The 19,682-nt window shown below is 43.4% G+C and overlaps 1 protein-coding gene across 2 annotated transcripts; it reads left to right on the top strand.

The window, feature by feature from the left end:
- The first annotated feature begins 10,247 nt into the window (after positions 1-10,247).
- LOC125526618 (serine/threonine-protein kinase RHS3-like) lies at positions 10,248-12,665 on the top strand. Of its 2 annotated transcripts, XM_048691352.2 has the most exons (3): positions 10,248-10,468; positions 10,614-11,419; positions 11,503-12,665. In XM_048691352.2, exons 2-3 carry the CDS (start codon positions 10,641-10,643, stop codon positions 12,386-12,388), a joined length of 1,665 nt encoding a protein of 554 aa, XP_048547309.1. In that variant the 5' UTR covers positions 10,248-10,468; positions 10,614-10,640; the 3' UTR covers positions 12,389-12,665. The 2 variants fall into 2 exon arrangements, with proteins under 2 accessions (XP_048547309.1, XP_048547258.1); XM_048691301.2 differs by lacking the exon at positions 10,248-10,468 and having other exon boundaries at positions 10,605-11,419.
- The last annotated feature ends 7,017 nt before the right edge of the window (positions 12,666-19,682 follow it).

Raw genomic sequence — 19,682 nt, 5'->3', positions numbered from 1 at the left:
CCCTTTATCATTGGTATGTTACTTGCTCGACATTCGATCGTCAGTATCATCATACCTAGTTCAATCTCATTACCGGCAAGCCTCTTTACTCGTTCCGTAATGCATCATCCTGCAACTAACTCATTATTCACATTGCTTGCAAGGCTTATAGTGATGTGTATTACCGAGAGGGCCTAGAGATACCTCTTTGATACACGGAGTAACAAATCCTAATCTTGATCCATGCCAACTCAACAAACACCTTCGGAGACACCTGCAGAGCATCTTTATAATCACCCAGTTATGTTGTGATGTTTGATAGCACACAAGGTGTTCCTCCGGTATTCGGGAGTTGCATAGAGTTAGAGCAATATGTATAAGTCATGAAGAAAGCAATAGCCATAAAACTAAACGATCATAATGCTAAGCTAATGGATGGGTCTTGTCCATCACATCATTCTCTAATGATGTGATTCCGTTCATCAAATGACAACACATGTCTATGGTCAGGAAACTTAACCATCTTTGATTAACGAGCTAGTCAAGTAGAGGTATACTAGGGACACTCTGTTTGTCTATGTATTCACACATGTACTAAGTTTCCGGTTAATACAATTCTAGCATGAATAATAAAAATTTATCATCATATAAGGAAATATAAATAAGAATTTTATTATTGCCTCTAGGGCATATTTCCTTCGCAAATAAACCATATAGTAATCAACTACAAGATGTAATGAACACTACTAGTCACCCATGGGTACCAATCTGAGGTTCCGGTACAAAGATTGAACACAAGAGATGAACCAGGGTTTGAGAGGAGATGGTGTTGTTCAAGATGTTGATGGAGATTGCCCTCCCCAAAATGGGAAAGTTGTTGGTGATGATGATGACGGTGATTTCCCCCTCCGGGAGGGAAGTTCCCCCGACGGACGCGCTCCGCCAGAGGGCAAAAGTTCCCCTGCCCAAGTTCCGCCTTGAGACGGAGGCGCTTCATCCCGAAAGTCCTCCTATTTTTTTTCTAGGTCAAAATGACATATATACTAGAAGTGGGGCACCGGAGGTTGGCTGAGGAGGGCACAACCCACCAGGGCTCGCCTAGGGGACCTGGCGCGCCCAGGTGGGTTGTGCCCACCTGGTGGGCCTCCTCCGATAGTTATTTGTTACAGTATTTTTCTTTTATTCCAAAAAAATTCTCCATAAAGTTTCAGCTCATTTGGAGATGTGCAGAATAGGTAACTCTGTCATAGCTTTTCCAGGTCCAGAATTCCAGCTGCAGGTATTCTCCCTCTTTGTGTAACCTTGCATATTATGAGAGAAAAGGCATTAGAATTAATCCAAAAAGCATTATTATGCATAAAAACATAGTAAATAATAGTAGCTAAACATGATGCAATATGGACGTATCAGTACCTAAAGTGGTGATTTATTTTATTATACTAACGGATCTCATGAGTTTTCTGTTGAGTTTTGTGTTGTGAAGTTTTCAAGTTTTGGGGAAATATTTGATGGACTATGGAATAAGGTGTGTCAAGTGCCCAAGCTTGGGGATGCCCAAGGCACCTCAAGGTGATATTCAAGGACAACCAATCATCTAAGCTTGGGGATGCCCCGGATGGCATCCCCCCTTTCGTCTTCTTTCCATTGGTAATTAACTTGAGGTTATATTTTTATGTGTTTTGCTTGGAGCGCTTTGTATGATATGAGTCTGTGCTTTTTAGTTTACCACAATCATCCTTGTTGTACACACCTTTTGAGAGGGACATGTATGAATTGTGAATTTATTAGAATACTCTATGTGCTTCAGTTATATCTTTTGAGCTAGGCAGTTTGCTCTAGTGCTTCACTTATATCTTTGTAGAGCACGTCGGTGGCATTATTTTATAGAAATTGTTGAACTCTCATGCTTCACTTATATAATTTTGAGAGTCTTATAAATATTATGGGAATTTGCTTAGGTTATGAATTTAGTCCGAATATGATGGGTATTCAAGAGGGATATAATAAAAACTTTCATATAAGAGCATTAAATAATATGAGAAGTTTGATTCCTTGCAGTTGTTTTGAGATATAAAACTGGTGATATTAGATTCATGTTAGTGAGTCATTGTGGATTGGTAGAAATACTTGTGTTAAAGTTTGTGATTCCTGTAACATGCACGTATGGTGAACCACTATGTGATGAAGTTGGAGCATGATTTATTTTTTGATTATCTTCCTTATGAGTGGTGGTCGAGGATGAGCGATGGTCTTTTCCTACCAATCTACCCCCCTCGGAGCATGCGTATTAGTACTTTGCTTCGATGGCTAATAATTTTTTGCAATAAGTATGTGATTTCTTTATGACTAATGTTGAGTCCATGGATTATACGCACTCTCACCCTTCCACCATTGCTAGCCTCTCTAGTACCTCACAACTTTCGCCGGTGCATTAAACAGAGTCCATGGATTATACACACTCTCACCCTTCCACCATTGCCAGCCTCTCTAGTATCGTGCAACTTTCGTCGGTGCATTAAACCCACCATATACCCTTCCTCAAAACAGCCACCATACCTACCTATTATGACATTTAGATAGCCATTCCGAGATATATTGCCATGCAACTTCCATCGTTCCATTTATTATGACACATACCATCATTTTCATATTGCTTTGCATTATCATGTAGTTGGCATAGTATTTGTGGCTTGGCCACCGTTCGTATTTTTTATACATGTCACTCTTAATCATTGCACATCCCAGTACACCGTCGGAGGCATTCATATAGAGTCATATTTTATTCTAGTATCGAGTTGTAATTCTTGATTTGTAAGTAAATAAAAGTGTGATGGTCATCATTTTTAGAGCATTGACCCATGTGAGGAAAGGATGATGGAAGCTATGATTCCCTCACAAGTTGGGATGAGACTCCAGACTTAAAAAAAGAGCCCAAAGAGCCCAAAATAAAAGAAAAGAGGCCAAAGAGTCCAAAAAATGAGAGAGAAAGAGAGAAGGGACAATGTTACTATCCTTTTATTCTAATATTTTGTGTGATGAAGATAGAGCATAGCCAAACTATATGATTTTATAGGGATAACTTTCTTTGGCCATGATATTTTGAGAGGACATGATAGCTTTATTAGTATGCTTGAAGTATTATTATTTTTATGTCAATATTAAACTTTTGTTTTGAATCTTATGGATCTGATCATTCATGCCACAATAAAGAAGATTACATTGATAAATATGTTAGGTAGCATTCACACTTCATAAATTCTTTCTTTTTATCATTTACCTACTCAAGGACGAGCAGGAATTAAGCTTGGGGATGCTGATACGTCTCCAATGTATCTATAATTTATGAAGTATTCAAGCCATGTTTGCAACAATTTTATATGGTTTTGGTATGATTTTATTAGAACTAACCCGGACTAGCGATGTTTTCAACAGAACTACCGTGGCGTCATTTTTGTGCAGAAATAAAAGTTCTCGGAATGGGCTGAAAATTTACGATGATCTTTTATGGACCAAAAGAGACCCCTGAAGCGCCAGAGCTAGGACAGGAAGTGGAAGAGGAGTCCACAATCCCCCTCTCCACGCCCTACCCAAAGGGCGCTGGCTCCAGGTTGTGGGCCCCTCAGGCACCCCCTTGACGTGAGACCGACGCCAAAATTCATATAAATACCCAAACCTCCGAAAAGAATCCTAGATCTAAAGTCTCGTTGCCGTAAGCCTCTGTAGCCACGAAAAACCAATCGGGAGCCCGTTCCGGCACCATGCCGGAGGGGGAAACCATCACCGGAGGCCATCTTCATCATCCCGACAGCCACCATGATGAGGAGGGAGTAGTTCACCCTCGGGGCTGAGGGTATGTACTAGTAGCTATGTGTTTGATCTATCTCTCTCGTGTTATTGATTTGGCATGATCTTGATGTACCGCAAGCTTTGTTACTATAGTTGGATCATATGGTGTTTCTCCCTCTCTATCTTCTTGTGATGAATTGAGTTTTACCTTTGAGTTTTCAGTATTATCGGATTGAATACTTTTATGATTTGAGAACACTTGATGTATGTCTTGCATGGGATACCCGTGGTGACAATGGGGTGTTCTATTGATTCACTTGATGTACGTTTTGGCACTCAACTCACGGATTCCCGAGGTGACATTGGGGTAATCTACGCATAGGGGTTGATGCACATTTTCATCCTTGTTTCTCCGGTAGAAATCTTGGGGGCACTCTTTGAGGTTCTTTGTGTTGGATTGAATATTATGAATCTAAAGTTGTTTGATGCATATCGTGTAATTGACCCACAGATACTTGTGGTGACATCAGAGTATCTAGGTGACATTACGGTTGATTGATGTGTATCATACGGTGTTATTTTCGTACGAACTCTAGGGCTATTTGTGACACTTATAGGAATAGCTCAAAAGATTGATTAGAAAGAATAACTTTGAGGTTGTTTTGTACCCTACAAGCAATTTCATCCTATGTTCTCCGTGATAGGATGTTTGGAGTGACTCTTTGTCGCACGTTGAGGGATTGCCATATGATTTAATTATGTTAGCATTGTTGAGAGAATTTGCACTAGTGAAAGTATGAACCCTAGGCCTTGTTTTCAAGCATTACAATACCATTTTTGCTCACTTTTGTTGCTAGTTACATTGTTGTTATTGTATTTTGATATTACAAAAACCTATATCTACTATCCATATACACTTGTATCACTATCTCTTCGTCGAACTAGTGCACCTATACAATTTACCATTGCATTGGGTGTGTTGGGAACACAAGAGACTCTTTGTTATTTGGTTGCAGGGTTGTTTGAGAGAGACCATCTTCATCCTATGACTCCCATAGATTGATAAACCTTAGGTCATCCACTTGAGGGAAAATTGCTACTGTCCTACAAAAGTCTACGCTTGGAGGCCCAACAAGAGTCTACAAGAAGAAGGTTGCGTAGTAGACATCAGTTGCTATGCTCTAGTAGACGGGGGTTGGTTGTGAGATTCAAAATTGTTGTGAGGTTAAGTAACTCAAGACCTGCATGATGATCAAGACTTTAAGACTTTCAAGGACTAAATATACCTTTGGGTGGAATGGTTACATCTGGCAGCCTGATATTTATCATGGTTATGCCCGAGTATCCTGGTGTCTACCTATGATCATCCCAATGGAATGCAACCCAGGCTCAAAGAGATGGATGGATACTTCAAGGGCGGAGAGATTACATGGGCAACCGCAAGTCATTATGGGTTCTGGCTTGGTTGACCTTAGTTGTGACTCTGGCTGGGACGGTGCTAAGCAGATGTAGACAAATAGTAGGATTGGATGGGTACCGGACAGTGATCAGAGGAGCTCTTTGGAAGATCATGTTTCGATCGTCCTATTCTCAAACAATCTAGAGTGTGAGGACGTAAAGGGAGGGATCGAATCTTGTGGGTAAAGTGTACAAACCTCTATAGAGTGTTAAACTAATCAATTAGCAGTGTCCCCGGTTACGGACGTTGTGAGCACCGGAGATGATACTCTCAGCCAATCTCAACACAATTAATATTAATGAGTGGGTATTATTAATAATTTTGGAATATGAGAATTGGTTGGCGGAACCATCTCACAAACAACAAACTGTTGTAGTGATATTTCGTTTGACTCCTATGTTGTAGGGAAAATCAGCTTTACGCAAAAAGTATAAACTTAGAGCCACCACCAAGCCATATTGCATAAAGTGATAGAGTTATTTTCATCTATCTTCGTCTGTGATCTTGCCGGTACATTCAATGTACTGACCTATACGGCTGCAACGTCACATCTTGTTGATATTTCTACGATGAGAAAGAGTTATGATATAGGGTTACGGTCCACACTCAACTTGCCGTTGGCGTTGACTGGACTCCACACTCCTATTGATATGTTTCTGCTGCTGTGATAATAAGGTATACTCTGGATCTACGCTATTTATTTTACATGTAATGTTATGGTATTTCAGAGAAGTAATGTGTGCGCAAGCATACTGATCCAAGGATGGCATAGAAAGCAGAGAGACTTGAAAGTATTGTGTCGGGTCGCTACAATAGGGGAGTCTAGGAGCATAACCATTATTTTCCAGTTGGGATTATAGCTATTACGAGCAATAAAATTCACATCACTAGTTTCTTCATTAGTGATGGCATTCAAATTACCTCTTGTTTACCTCTCAACGCGGAGATAAGTTCATCAAGTCTGGTTGTCAACTCTGTGCTACTTTCTTCTATCATGTTCACCCTCTTGTTTGGTACCGATGTAATCTAAGAACGTAATTGCATAATCTTTGCAGGTGGACAAAACTTAGATAAAAAGTTGCTACAACAATCAACCCAAGAAGTAATAATGCCTCTAGGTACAGGTAGAAGCCATTATTTTGCTTTTCCTCTCAAGGAGAAAGGAAATAAATGCAACGTTAAAGCGTTAGGGTCATAATCTCTAATGTGTGTCATGCCTCTCAAGGAGAAAGGAAATAAACGCAACGTTCAAGCGTTAGGGTCATAATCTCTAATGTGTGTCATGTTGCACAATTCAGTAAAATTATGCAAGTGCATACCGGCATATTTAGAAGTAGAACCCCCCCAAAAATTGGTCCTATTAAACCATGGAAACTAAGTTCGGTTTGATTTTGTACTCAATGGCTGCAACCTCGGGTTGTGCTATTGGTTCACGCATGAAGTTGTTGCTGCGAGTAGCAAAACTTCCAAGATTGCGATCCATGGTAATCTTTTTGGGTTTTTTCAACTGACAAGACTTGCAACAAAAATAAAATTAAAACTAAAAAAGTAAAAACAAAAACTGAAAATTAACTTTAAAAAAACTCTAAACACAAAGACTAGGAATACTAAACTCCTCCCCAACAATGACGCAAGAAAAAGGGATTGATACCTCCTTTTACAGATCCAGTAATGGAACAGAAAAGTGTATCCCGAACCTATTTCCCGAGAGGTGGCCCTGGGTTATCGAACCCACGAGAGGAAGATTCTCTTGAAGCGATGGTCTCTAGCAAGTTATTGTTAAAGGATCAATTCTAGCTTTTGACTGAATCAATGAAGCAGACAGTGATTCAAACACTTATAATAAAAAGAGGTACGGGTCTGAGGTCTTAATGCTTACAACCATGCATCTATGTTGGGACCAGATATGGTCTTAATTTGTGCATTGGAAGTCACCCATCGGATGTGCTTGTTATGAACCAACGTGGGGGATATGTCCAAATAACATCTTGACCGGCATGAGTCCTGCATCAAGAATCAGTTGTCCTACCATAGGCCCTATATGTTGTGTGCGGTTGCCTCGATAGTTATGATAATGAATCCAACAAGAGCTTTGGGTGTTTAATGACTACACCTCATGAATCCCGAATGATAGGATCCGTGTTACCCTACTGAATCTTACTGTCACCGATGCTCTGTATAACACTTCACGTTCTCCTTGCTCCTAGGCTTACCATGGCTCGATCTCCATGATCCCGGGTACCTGCATGGACAAAGATCGTGGACAAGACATGACACATCTACGGAACAATTTTATTTCACACATAGGGGATGTTAATTCAAAGCCCTTCCATTGGTCCCCACAACAAATACAGAGGGTTGCAAGGCCTATGCCTCAATCCATACTTTACCGAACTACTCGCACATGGATATCAGATAGCGAGAAACAAACATTGAAGAACACATCTTGAAGGTTGATTGATTGCAAATATGTCTTACAATGGATGCCTTGTGCGATGCACTATTACAAGTATGAACTAGATGAGGAAGCACTATGGTGGTGGTGGTGGCTATGGAGATGGAAATGGCGGCGACTAGGGTTTGTGGATGAAGATGAAGATGACTCTGTTCTGGCTTAGTTTGATGCTCCCATATTGACATTTCAGTAGGGTCCATTTTATGAAAGTTGTTTAGGTGGGTGATCTGCCTTGAAATCCACACCATACGATTGCTCATACAAGTATGCGCGGTCGTATGGCACACTGTCTTTTGTGATGTATCTTCTGGCATGCCTCCTGTTGATTCCTTCTTTCTTCCTTTCCATTCCTTTCCATGTTCACACATGATTTCTTCCCTTTTTAGCCCATTTCCTATGGAAACACATTAAAGATAGGATTTGTGGAATTCTTTGCATTCATTAGTCACTGGTAGCAATATCAAAGCGAATATCTCATTTTAAATGAAATATCTCAATTTAAAATAGGATGAATGAGTGTAAAAATATCACTTATCACCTCTCTGTCCCGTGATGATTCAATATGGAGGCCTTTTTCGGAGCTCTACCGGAGGGTGAATTCTTCACAGTGGCCATCTCTGGCAACTTGAAGGCCACTATGATGACCTATGAGTAGTTTCCTTTGGACTATGGGTCCATAGCAGTAGATAGTTGGTTTTCTCTCTCATGTTTCTCAATACAAAGATCACATGAGCTCCCCCACATGATTGTGATCCTCTAGTGTATTCTTGTGGTGTGTTTGTTAGGATATGATGAATTATCATTTTATGATCATATTTATCCATGAATCTATTTGAGATCTATTTGATCTCTTTGCTGCATAATTCTTATTCATATATGCTCTCCACTCTATTTGTCTTTCGCTAGCCAAGTTTGAGGTTTGATCTCCAAGAGCGAGTTGTGTATGATAGTTGGGTTCAACATTGTAAGTAATCTGCCATAGTGACAGAAAGTGGAAAAGGGCTATATTGGGTTGTTGACACTAGGGATAAAAAGATGGATGCATAGTTGTCCTTTGGACGCAGGGTGAAGACAAGATACCATATACTTCATGGCATCATGCTTATTGCAATACTCTCTTTTTACTTAATACTTTAAGATGCATGTTCGATAGAGGTCTTGGGTGGAGTACTAACTATAGATGCAGTTGGATAACGGTCTATAAATATTGAGACATGATGCTCATATGTTGATTATGCCAGGGAGAGACATAGTTAGAAAAGCTACAATTTACTCGATGCTCAACTGCATCTTATTTGCCATGCTTTCTTTTGGAGAGAAACCACTAGTGAACCTCTAGATCCTGGTCCGTATTTTTTCTATTAATTTTCAATCTCAATCAATTTTTAATTTCTTGTCTTTACTTTACTTGCCATAAAGCCAACTTTTTTTGTTGTCGTTTCTTCTTTTAGTCCTTGTAACTGGGAATGCTGGTGAGACTAGCAACCTCACTAGTACTGTTGGGGGCTAAGGCAGTTTGTATCTGGGTGTGCATGTGTTGATCATTGGTTGCGCTACTAAGCTCATGTTGGTTCGATAAACATTGAGCTCACATAAGGGAACTTGTTGTTTGCTACAAACCCTTGCACTTGGTGGCCCAACACCTTTCTAGTTTAGAGGAAGCAACCATTTTTTTGGCGCTATTGGCAGGGAGCTTTGTTCACAGCCATAGGTCCAACACATCTTTACTTTACTTGCTTTCTATCCGGCTTAGTTGCTTTCTATTGTTCGTTATTTAGCTTTTTTTCTTTTCAAGAATCCTAAAAAACACAAACATATTTAAGGTTCCGCTTAGTTCCTTCCTTAGATGGCCTTGAAAATTGTCAGGGTAGGAGGTAGAGATCTTATAGGGAGAGATAATTTTGAAAATTACTTTGGTCATATTAGTGGTTTGAGAGATTTTTCAGACAAATCAATAGTTGAATTAACCTCTAGCTATAAGGATGTCATAATCATGATAGTTCAAGGACTAGAAGCTAAGTTTGTTAACTTGAATCCCATTATTCAGCAAAAGATCATTCCACTGCACAATATGTGGAGAGTGGAGAATATAGGGATTTTGTCTTGAAATATGTTGGCATGATTCTCCTCAGGGATGTTTGGTGTATACAAATAAAGAACTGTATGGTTGTAATGAAATGTTGCAACGCGTTTTTGCCTCCTTTTTTACGCGCTCTATGATAAAATGTTGCGACGATGTGACAAACGTATCAAAAAAAATTGCACGCGTTTTGCTACAAAGACCAGACGCTTAAAAATCCAACTTTTTATTAGATCGGATATCTGTGGTTGGGTGAAATTATCAACTGGCTCACGCATAGCTCTACGAACATAGAAAATGGAGTCTATGGATACACTTTTGCCCCAAAATGCAGCTCTAGCGTCACAAGAGGAGGACAAGATTACCACCACCAAACCAAACCGAGGAGAGAGATCGGATAAAATAATAACTAGTCTCTCCTCTTCCTAAATTTGGCAATGCCTTCTTCAGCCACCCCTCCACCCCACGGCTTCCTCTCACAACCCCACGAATCCAGCTCCAAGTTTGCTTGCATTCTAACCGTTTTTCCACCCAACAAAGCAATCCTTTCTGGTTGCTGCAAATTGCATCCCCCCCTCGTCATCATGGCAACACGAATGAGACCTTTTGTAATTTTCATCCATCGGCCTCTTTGATGATCTTTCTTGGCGTATGATATGAAGCATCAATTCCAATGCTTGGCACTTGAAGCACTCGGCAAACTCGCCAGGTTTTGTGTTTCTTCCTTGTTCATCAAGTTCTACAATGCCCGCATATGAATTAGGAATAGGATACGAGCCCTGAGGCCAATTTTGTTGCGTTTTCGAAGTTTGACTTTCAGTTAGCAGTTGATATTCTGTTTTGTGATGTTTCAGAGAAATTTTCCAAAGAAGAAGGCTCCCATGATGGAAGACGACGGCATGGATTTCAGCCCTCAGAAAAACAGTAATGATTTCGACCGCGACAGCTTCGAAGACGATGAATTCATCGAAATTCAATCTGCAACCTCGAAAGCACCTGCTCACTCGCAAGGCCCTCCTGATAGGAAACCAAAGCCCAAGAACAAGCCAGCTAAGATCGAGAAACCTAGCCCGGCCAATCTGCACCACGTCTCTACAATGAGCCCGGGGCTGCCCCACTCCCAAACATCCGAAACAATCGCAACGAGCGCGAACAATTCCGAAACCGTCGTCGGCAATGGCAGCTTGGAGAGCAGCCGTAGCACCCGGAGCAACAGCCTAGAGAGCAGCATCAGCTCGGCGTCGGCGTCGGCGTCGTCGGCGAACGTGAAGCGGCACACTGGCGGGGACAGCCGGTGGGAGGCGATCCAGCAGGCGATGGCCCAGGAGACGGCTCTCAACCTTGGCCACTTCCGGCTGCTGAAGCGGCTGGGCTACGGCGACATCGGCAGCGTGTACCTGGTGGAGCTCCGCGGCACGTCGGCCTTCTTCGCGATGAAGGTGATGGACAAGGCGTCGCTCATCAGCCGGAATAAGATGGCCCGCGCGCAGACGGAGCGCGAGATCCTCGTCCTCCTCGACCACCCCTTCCTCCCCACGCTCTACACCCACTTCGAGACCGACAAGTTCCACTGTCTCGTCATGGAGTACTGCAGCGGCGGCAACCTCCACTCCCTCCGCCAGAAGCAGCCGGCCAAGCATTTCACCGAGCAGGCCGCCAGGTCCTATCTCTTTCGTCGACGCGTCTCATTTTCGTACGTGTCGACGGCCTGCTCTGACGATCAATGGTGCATTTCCGTGGCAGGTTTTACACCGCCGAGATACTGCTTGCCATGGAGTACTTGCACATGCTGGGGGTCGTTTACAGAGACTTGAAGCCAGAAAACGTGCTGGTCAGGGAGGACGGCCACATCATGCTGTCGGACTTCGACTTGTCGCTGCGGTGCTCCGTCAGCCCCACGCTCGTCAAGTCGTCTTCGGTACACCACACCAGCGGGAACGTCGGCGCCGGCGCAGGCGGCATTGGCTCGGCCGGCGAGGGCGGCGAAGGATTGGGTCCCAACCAGGGTTGCATCCAGCCGTCGTCCTTCTTCCCGCGCATCCTGCCGCGCCGCAGCCGGAAGGCGTCCAAGAGCGAGGTGAACCTCAACGCGGCGGCCGCGGTGGAGTTCAACGCGGAGCCGTCGGACGCGCGCTCCATGTCGTTCGTGGGCACGCACGAGTACCTTGCGCCGGAGATCATCCGCGGCGAGGGCCACGGCAGCGCCGTGGACTGGTGGACGCTGGGAATCTTCCTCTACGAGCTGCTGCACGGCACCACGCCCTTCAAGGGCGCCGGCAACCGCGCCACGCTCTGCAACGTCATCGAGCAGCCGCTGCGGTTCCCCTCCGACTTCGGGGGCCCCGCCGGCGGCGCAAGTGCCGTCGCACGGGACCTCATCCGCGGGCTGCTCGTCAAGGAGCCACAGAAGCGAATTGCGTTCACGAGGGGCGCCACGGAGATCAAGCAGCACCCGTTCTTCGAGGGCGTCAACTGGGCGCTGGTGAGGAGTATGGCGCCTCCGTCGGTGCCCGAGCCAGTGGACTACCGGCAGTACGCAGCTGCCACCGGCAAGGAGAAGAATGCAGCAGAGAGCGCAACCGCCAAGTCGAGCACCGGCGAAGCTCAAGGCGATTTCGAGTATTTCTAGGATGGGTGAGACTGGCATTAGATTGTTTGACTTCTGATCCAACTTCTAAGATATACGTATATGCTTCACGCACTGAAGCACTAATCAATATGGAAAGTATGTAGTGTTTTTTTTCTCCTTTTTCTGAGAGAGAAGTGGTTTTGACGATCTGTGAGCTTGTTGTAATCATTTCCTTCTTCAACACGATTGATGTATGTATAATTTCTTTGAAACAAAAAGTGCTGCATCTTATTTATTTACTCTTTAAGAAAAGTAAGCAGTCTCACTATTTGATGCACCATGGTGTGGCTCTCGGGTGTAATTACACCCGATTTTGCTTTTTTTAAATAGTAATTTGTAAAAAGTCCAAAAAATTCTCAAACTTTTTGGGAACAAAGTAGATATATTGTTGTACTCATATAAAATCTTTCGCGAAGAAGTGACTTTCAAGTTGTTGTGGACATAAAAAAACAAATTTGTCGCTATATAAGGTACTGTTCATGTTATATCTCTGAGAATATTTGTCTTTTTTGCCAGAATTTTGTCAGAGAATATTTTGTTACAGAATGTTTTTGTACGACATAAACGGCAGCTCAAGTTTGTTGTGAAAACATTTTGGAACGTTTTGACTTTTTTTGAATATTTTAAAAATTAAATCAGTTATCAGGTGTAATTTCCACCATGTTCTAAAGGGTATTGATAGAACAATGAAATACAAGTGCCCAAGAATCAATCTCCGGTTGGATGGCTCGGAGTATGGTGTTGGTAAGACTACGATAAAGAGAAGAATCAGAGAAAGGATCACCGTCGGCAAAGAATTTGGAACCTGTATCAACAGGGGTACGGGAAGTTTGACAATCAAGCCACTACTAGGAAAAGGACTATAGATGATATGGCCACTAATGGCGCATGATACTAATGGCGCACCATGTGTTGGTGCGCCATTAGTAATATATTACTAATGGCGCACCTGGTATGTGGTGCGCCATTAGTAGTTTTGAAAAAAAAAATAAAAAAAAATTGTTACTAATGGCGCACCGTGGTACAGTGCGCCATTACTAGTTGACATAGTAATGGCGCACCACACCCACCGTGCACCATTAGTAGTTTTGAAAACAAATAAAAAAATTTGTTAGTAATGTTGAGCCCCACCTCCCCTCGCCCCGTCGCCCCACCGTCCTAACCACCCGCCGCCACCGCCACCTGCCACCGCCCCCTGGCCCCACCGCCCCTCGCCCCGTCGCCCCCACCACCCGCCACCGCCCCGGCGCCCCGTCGCCCGAACGGCGCCCCGCCCCGTTGTAGAGGCTGATGATCGAAAAGTTGACCTTTCTTAGGAGTAGCATATTCAAATAAGTAACCCTTCATGTCTTCAAATAAAATAACAGAACAACATAATTCAGAACGGTAATATAACCAAGAATGCATCTTCGAGGACGAGAGCTTTTTTCAAGTGTTTATTTGCTGCTTCCTCATAAGCAACGAGACATCTCTGAGGACAGAACATCATTTTAGTAGGATGTAACAATCATTAGTCTTCGAGAAGAATGATATTAAATAACATAGTGGCCTGTGATGTATTTTCGTACCGAAAATGCATTTGGCACTAGTCCTCACTTAACTACATCATGGGTGGGAAGCGGGAACTTCGGAAGTGCATTGGTGTAGTTGATTATCTTCTGCTCAAAATTTATGCTGCTATAATGTTGTATGATAATGTTGTAAGGGTACTAATTGGTCTCTTCTGCTGCTTATCAGAGATGGGGGGAAGCAGCCACCGCCGCTCTGCCTCACCGGAGTACGAGTTGGATGCTTTCGAGTTCTTCAGTAGCATACTTGGGACTTCAGTATCAGCCACGAGGCAGGTATATAAAACGAGAGATCTCCCCTTCACCCATCTCATTATGATAACTCAGTTGTTTGCTACATCACTCCTTGTCCCAAATTGCAGAGGCTGCCTGACACTTTTATGAACATGCTGGGTGAAGATCCGCCAGATAATGTGAAGCTCCGACAGGCCGGCAGCGGGGTTCGCAGGCTGTGGGACGTGGAGTTGGTGATCGAGGAGGGCCACATGTACCTGTGCCGTGGCTGGGAGAAGTTCTACAGTGCCTACGACCTGCGGACCGGATACTTTCTTCTCTTCAGGTACGACGATGACGCCACAATGCTCACCGTGAAGGTTTTCAACGCGACTATGTGTCGCATGCGCTACGCTGACGACGAAGATGCCAGTGCGTTCTGCCTCTTCTTATTCCTCTACATTTGGCTTTGTCTCACATCGATTGTTAACGGTCATTGTTGCATTTGGACAGGCAATGGGAGCAGCAGCAGCGACACTGGCTACAGCCAAAGGACCAGCGATTTGTTGGGGAACGTAGCAGAAATTCAAAATTTTCCTGCGTGTCACCAAGATCTATCTATGGAGAAACCAGCAACGAGGGGAAGGAGAGTGCATCTACATACCCTTGTAGATCGCTAAGCAGAAGCGTTCAAGAGAACGGGGTTGAAGGAGTCGTACTCGTCGTGATCCAAATCACCGGAGATCCTAGTGCCGAACAGACGGCACCTCCGCGTTCAACACACGTACAGCCCGATGACGTCTCCCATCCTTGATCCAGCAAGGAGAGAGGGAGAGGTTGAGGAAGACTCCATCCAGCAGCAGCACAACGGCGTGGTGATGGTGGAGGAGCGTGGTACTCCAGCAGGGCTTCGCCAAGCACCGCAAGATATGAGGAGAAAGAGAGGTAGGGCTGCACCAACAGGGAGAGGAACTCATGTGTATTGGGCAGCCCAAACCTCAACTATATATAGGGGGGGAGGGGCTGCGCCCCCACCTAGGGTTCCCTCCCTAGGGGTGGCGGCAGCTCCCTAGATCCCATCTAGGGGCGGCCAAGGGGAGGGGAGAGGGGGAGGCGCACCAGGGTGGGCCTTAGGGCCCATCTTCCCTAGGGTTTGCCCCCTTCCCCTCTTCCTTGCGCCTTGGGCCTTGGTGGGGGGGCGCACCAGCCCACCTGGGGCTGGTCCCCTCCCACACTTAGTCCATGCAGCCCTCCGGGGCATGTGGCCCCACTTGGTGGACCCCCAGGACCCTCCCGGTGGTCCCGGTACATTACCGATAAAACCCGAAACTTTTCTGGTGACCAAAAGAGGACTTCCCATATATAAATCTTTACCTCCGGACCATTCCGGAACTCCTCGTGACGTCCGGGATCTCATCCGGGACTCCGAACAACATTCGGTAACCACGTATATCTATTCCCTATAACCCTAGCGTCATCGAACCTTAAGTGTGTAGACCCTACGGGTTCGGGAACCATGCAGACATGACCGAGACGTTCTCCGGTCAATAACCAACAGCGGGATCTGGATACCCATGTTGGCTCCCACATGCTCCACGATGATCTCATCGGATGAACCACGATGTCAAGGACTTAATCAATCCCGTATACAATTCCCTTTGTCTATCGGTACAATACTTGCCCGAGATTTGATCGTCGGTATCCTGATACCTTGTTCAATCTCATTACCGGCAAGTCTCTTTACTCGTTCCGTAACACATCATCCCGTGATCAACTCCTTGATCACATTGTGCACATTATGATGATGTCCTACCGAGTGGGCCCAGAGATACCTCTCCGTCACACGGAGTGACAAATCCCAGTCTCGATTCGTGCCAACCCAACATACACTTTCGGAGATACCCGTAGTGCACCTTTATAGTCACCCAGTTACGTTGTGACGTTTGGCACACCCAAAGTATTCCTACGCTATCCGGGAGTTGCACAATCTCATGGTCTAAGGAAATGATACTTGACATTAGAAAAGCTTTAGCATACGAACTACATGATCTTGTGCTAGGCTTAGGATTGGGTCTTGTCCATCACATCATTCTTCTAATGATGTGATCCCGTTATCAATGACATCCAATGTCCATGGTCAGGAAACCGTAACCATCTATTGATCAACGAGCTAGTCAACTAGAGGCTTATTAGGGACATGGTGTTGTCTATGTATCCACACATGTATCTGAGTTTCCTATCAATACAATTCTAGCATGGATAATAAACGATTATCATGAACAAGGAAATATAATAATGACCAATTTATTATTGCCTCTAGGGCATATTTTCAACAGTCTCCCACTTGCACTAGAGTCAATAATCCAGTTCACATCGCTATGTGACTAACACTCAAGGTCACATCCCCATGTGACTAACACCCAAAGAGTTTACTAGAGTCAATAATCTAGTTCACATTACCATGTGATTAACACTCGATGAGTTCTGGGTTTGATCATGTTATGCTTGTGAGAGATGTTATAGTCAACGGGTCTGAATCTTTCAGATCCGTATGTACTTCGGAAATTTCTTATGTCATCTTGTAGATGCAACTACTATGCTACATTTGGAGCTATTCCAAATAACTGTTCTACTATAGGAATCCAGTTTACTACTCAGAATAATCTGGATTAGTGTCAAAGTTTGCATCGGCGTAACCCTTTACGACGAACTCTTTTACCACCTCCATAATCGAGAAAATTCCTTAGTCCACTAGTTACTAAGGATAACTTTGACCGCTGTCCTGTGATCCATTCTTAGATCACTCTTGTACCCCTTGACTGACTCATGGCAAGGCACATTTCAGGTGCGGTACACAGCATAGCATACTGTAGAGCCTATGTCTTAAGCATAGGGGACGACCTTCGTCCTTTCTCTCTATTCTGCCGTGGTCGAGCTTTGAGTCTTAACTTCATACCTTACAACTCAGGCAAAAACTCCTTCTTTGACTGATCCATCTTGAACACCTTTAAGATCATGTCAAGGTATGTGCTCATTTGAAAGTACCATTAAGCGTTTTGATCTATCCTTATAGATCTTGATGCTCAATGTTCAAGTAGCTTCATCCATGCTTTCCATTGAAAAACACTTTCCAAATAAGCCTATATGCTTTCCAGAAATTCTACATCATTTCCGATCAACAATATGTTAACAACATATACTCATCGGAAATTCTATAGTGCTCCCACTCACTTCTTTGGAAATACAAGTTTCTCATAAACTTTGTATACACCCAAAACTTTGATCATCTCATCAAAGCATACATTCCAACTCTGAGATGCTTACTCCAGTCCTTAGAAGGATTGCTGGAGCTTTGCATACTTGTTAGCATCTTTCAGGATTGACAAAATCTTCCGGTTGTATCACATACAACCTTTCCTCAAGAAAATCGTCGAGGAAACAATGGTTTTTGACATCCTATCTGCAAGATTTCATAAATAATGCAGTAATCGCTAATATAATTCCAACAGACTCTTAGCATCACCACGAGTGAGAAAGTCTCATCGTAGTCAACTCCTTGAACTTTTTGGGAAACATCTTAACGACAAGTCGAGCTTCCTTAATGGTGACATTTACCATCATTGTCCGTCTTCCTTTTAAAATCCATCTGTACTCAACAGCCTTACGACCATCGAGCCATTCTGCCAAAGTCTACACTTTGTTTTCATACATGGATCCTCTCTCAGATTTTATGGCCTCGAGCCATTTATCGGAATTCGGGCCCACCATCGCATCTCCATAGCTCGTAGGTTCATTGTTGTCTAGCAACATGACTTCCAAGACAGGATTACGTACCACTCTGAAGTAGTACGCATCCTTGTCGTCCTGCGAGGTTTGGTAGTGACTTGATCTGAAGTTAAAAGTGTAGGTGGCACAGGAACAACTCCCTATGCCCTACCACACACTAGTTGAGGAGACGGTTCAATAACCTCATCAAGTCTCCACCATCCTCCGACTCAATTCTTTTGAGAGAAACTTTTCCTCGAGAAAGGACCTGATTCTAGAAACAATCCCTTATTGCTTTCGAATCTGAGACAGGAAGTATACCCAATTGTTTTGGGTGTCCTATGAAGATGCATTTATCCGCTTTGGGTTCAAGCTTATCAGCCTGAAACTTTTTCACATAAGCGTCGCAGCCCCAAACTTTTAAGAAATGACAGCTTAGGTTTCTCTAAACCATAGTTCATACGGTGTCATCTCATCGGAATTACGTGGTGCCCTATTTAAAGTGAGTGTGGTTGTCTCTAATGCCTAACCCATAAACTATCGTGGTAATTCGATAAGAGACATCATGGTATGCATCATATCCAATAGGGTGCAGTTATGATGTTCGGACACACCATCACACTATGGTGTTCCAGGCTATATTAGTTGTGAAACAATTTCCACAATGTCTTAATTCCGTGCCAAACTCGTAATTCAGATATTCATCTCTATGATCATATCATAGATCTTTTATCCTCTTGTCATGACGATCTTTCAACTTCACCCTGAAATTACTTGAACCTTTCAATAATTCAGACTCGTGATTCATCAAGTAAATATACTCAACATCTACTCAAATCATCTGTGAAGTAGAACATAACGATATCCACTACATGCCTCAACACTCATTGGACTGCACACATCAAAATGTATTACTTCCAACAAGTTGCTTTCTAGTTCCATTTTACTGAAAACGAGGCTTTCAATCATCTTGCCCATGTGGTATGATTTGCATGTCTCAAGTGATTCAAAATCAAGTGAGTCCAAACGGTCCATTTGCATGGAGTTTCTTCATGCATATACACCAATAGACATGGTTCGCATGTCTCAAACTTTTCAAAAAACGAGTGAGCCCAAAGATCCATCAACATGGAGCTTCTTCATGCGTTTTATACCGATATGACTCAAATTGCAGTGCCATATTTGTGTGGTACTATCATTACTATCTTATACCTTTGGCATGAAAATGTGTATCACTACGATCGAGATTCAATAAACCATTCATTTTAGGTGCAAGACCATTGAAGGTATTATTCAAATGAACAGAGTAACCATTATTCTCCTTAAATGAATAACCGTATTGCGATAGACATAATCCAATCATGTCTATGCTCAACGCAAACACCAATCTCGATGGTAGAGGGAGCGTGCGATGTTTGATCACATCAAGCTTGGAAAAACTTCCAACACATATTGCCAGCTCACCTTTAGCTAGTCTCCGTTTACTCCACAACTTTTTATTTCGAGTTTACTAACATTTAGCAACCGAACCGGTATCTAATACCATGGTGCTACTAGGAGTACTAGTAAAGTACACATTAACACAATGTATATCCAATATACTTCTATCGACTTTGCCAGCCTTCTCATCTACCAAGTATCTAGGGTAATTCTGCTCCAGTGGCTATTCCCCTTATTACAGAAGCACTTAGTCTCGGGTTTGGGTTCAACCTTTGGTTTTTTCACTAGAGCAGCAGCTGATTTGCCGT

The sequence above is a fragment of the Triticum urartu genome, chromosome 1A (genome assembly GCF_056163025.1).
Source record: "Triticum urartu cultivar PI428250 chromosome 1A, HENAU_Tu73, whole genome shotgun sequence".
NCBI lineage: Eukaryota > Viridiplantae > Streptophyta > Magnoliopsida > Poales > Poaceae > Triticum > Triticum urartu.
Note: the sequence above shows the minus strand (reverse complement) of the source record. Positions and strands in the feature narration are given on the sequence as shown.

Bases quoted from the DNA above. Each gene is read 5' to 3' on its own strand.
- LOC125526618 (XM_048691301.2), top strand. From the start codon at position 10,605: ATGTTTCAGAGAAATTTTCCAAAGAAGAAGGCTCCCATGATGGAAGAC. The intron at 11,420-11,502 runs GTCCTATCTCTT...TTTCCGTGGCAG, and splicing joins TTCACCGAGCAGGCCGCCAG to GTTTTACACCGCCGAGATAC.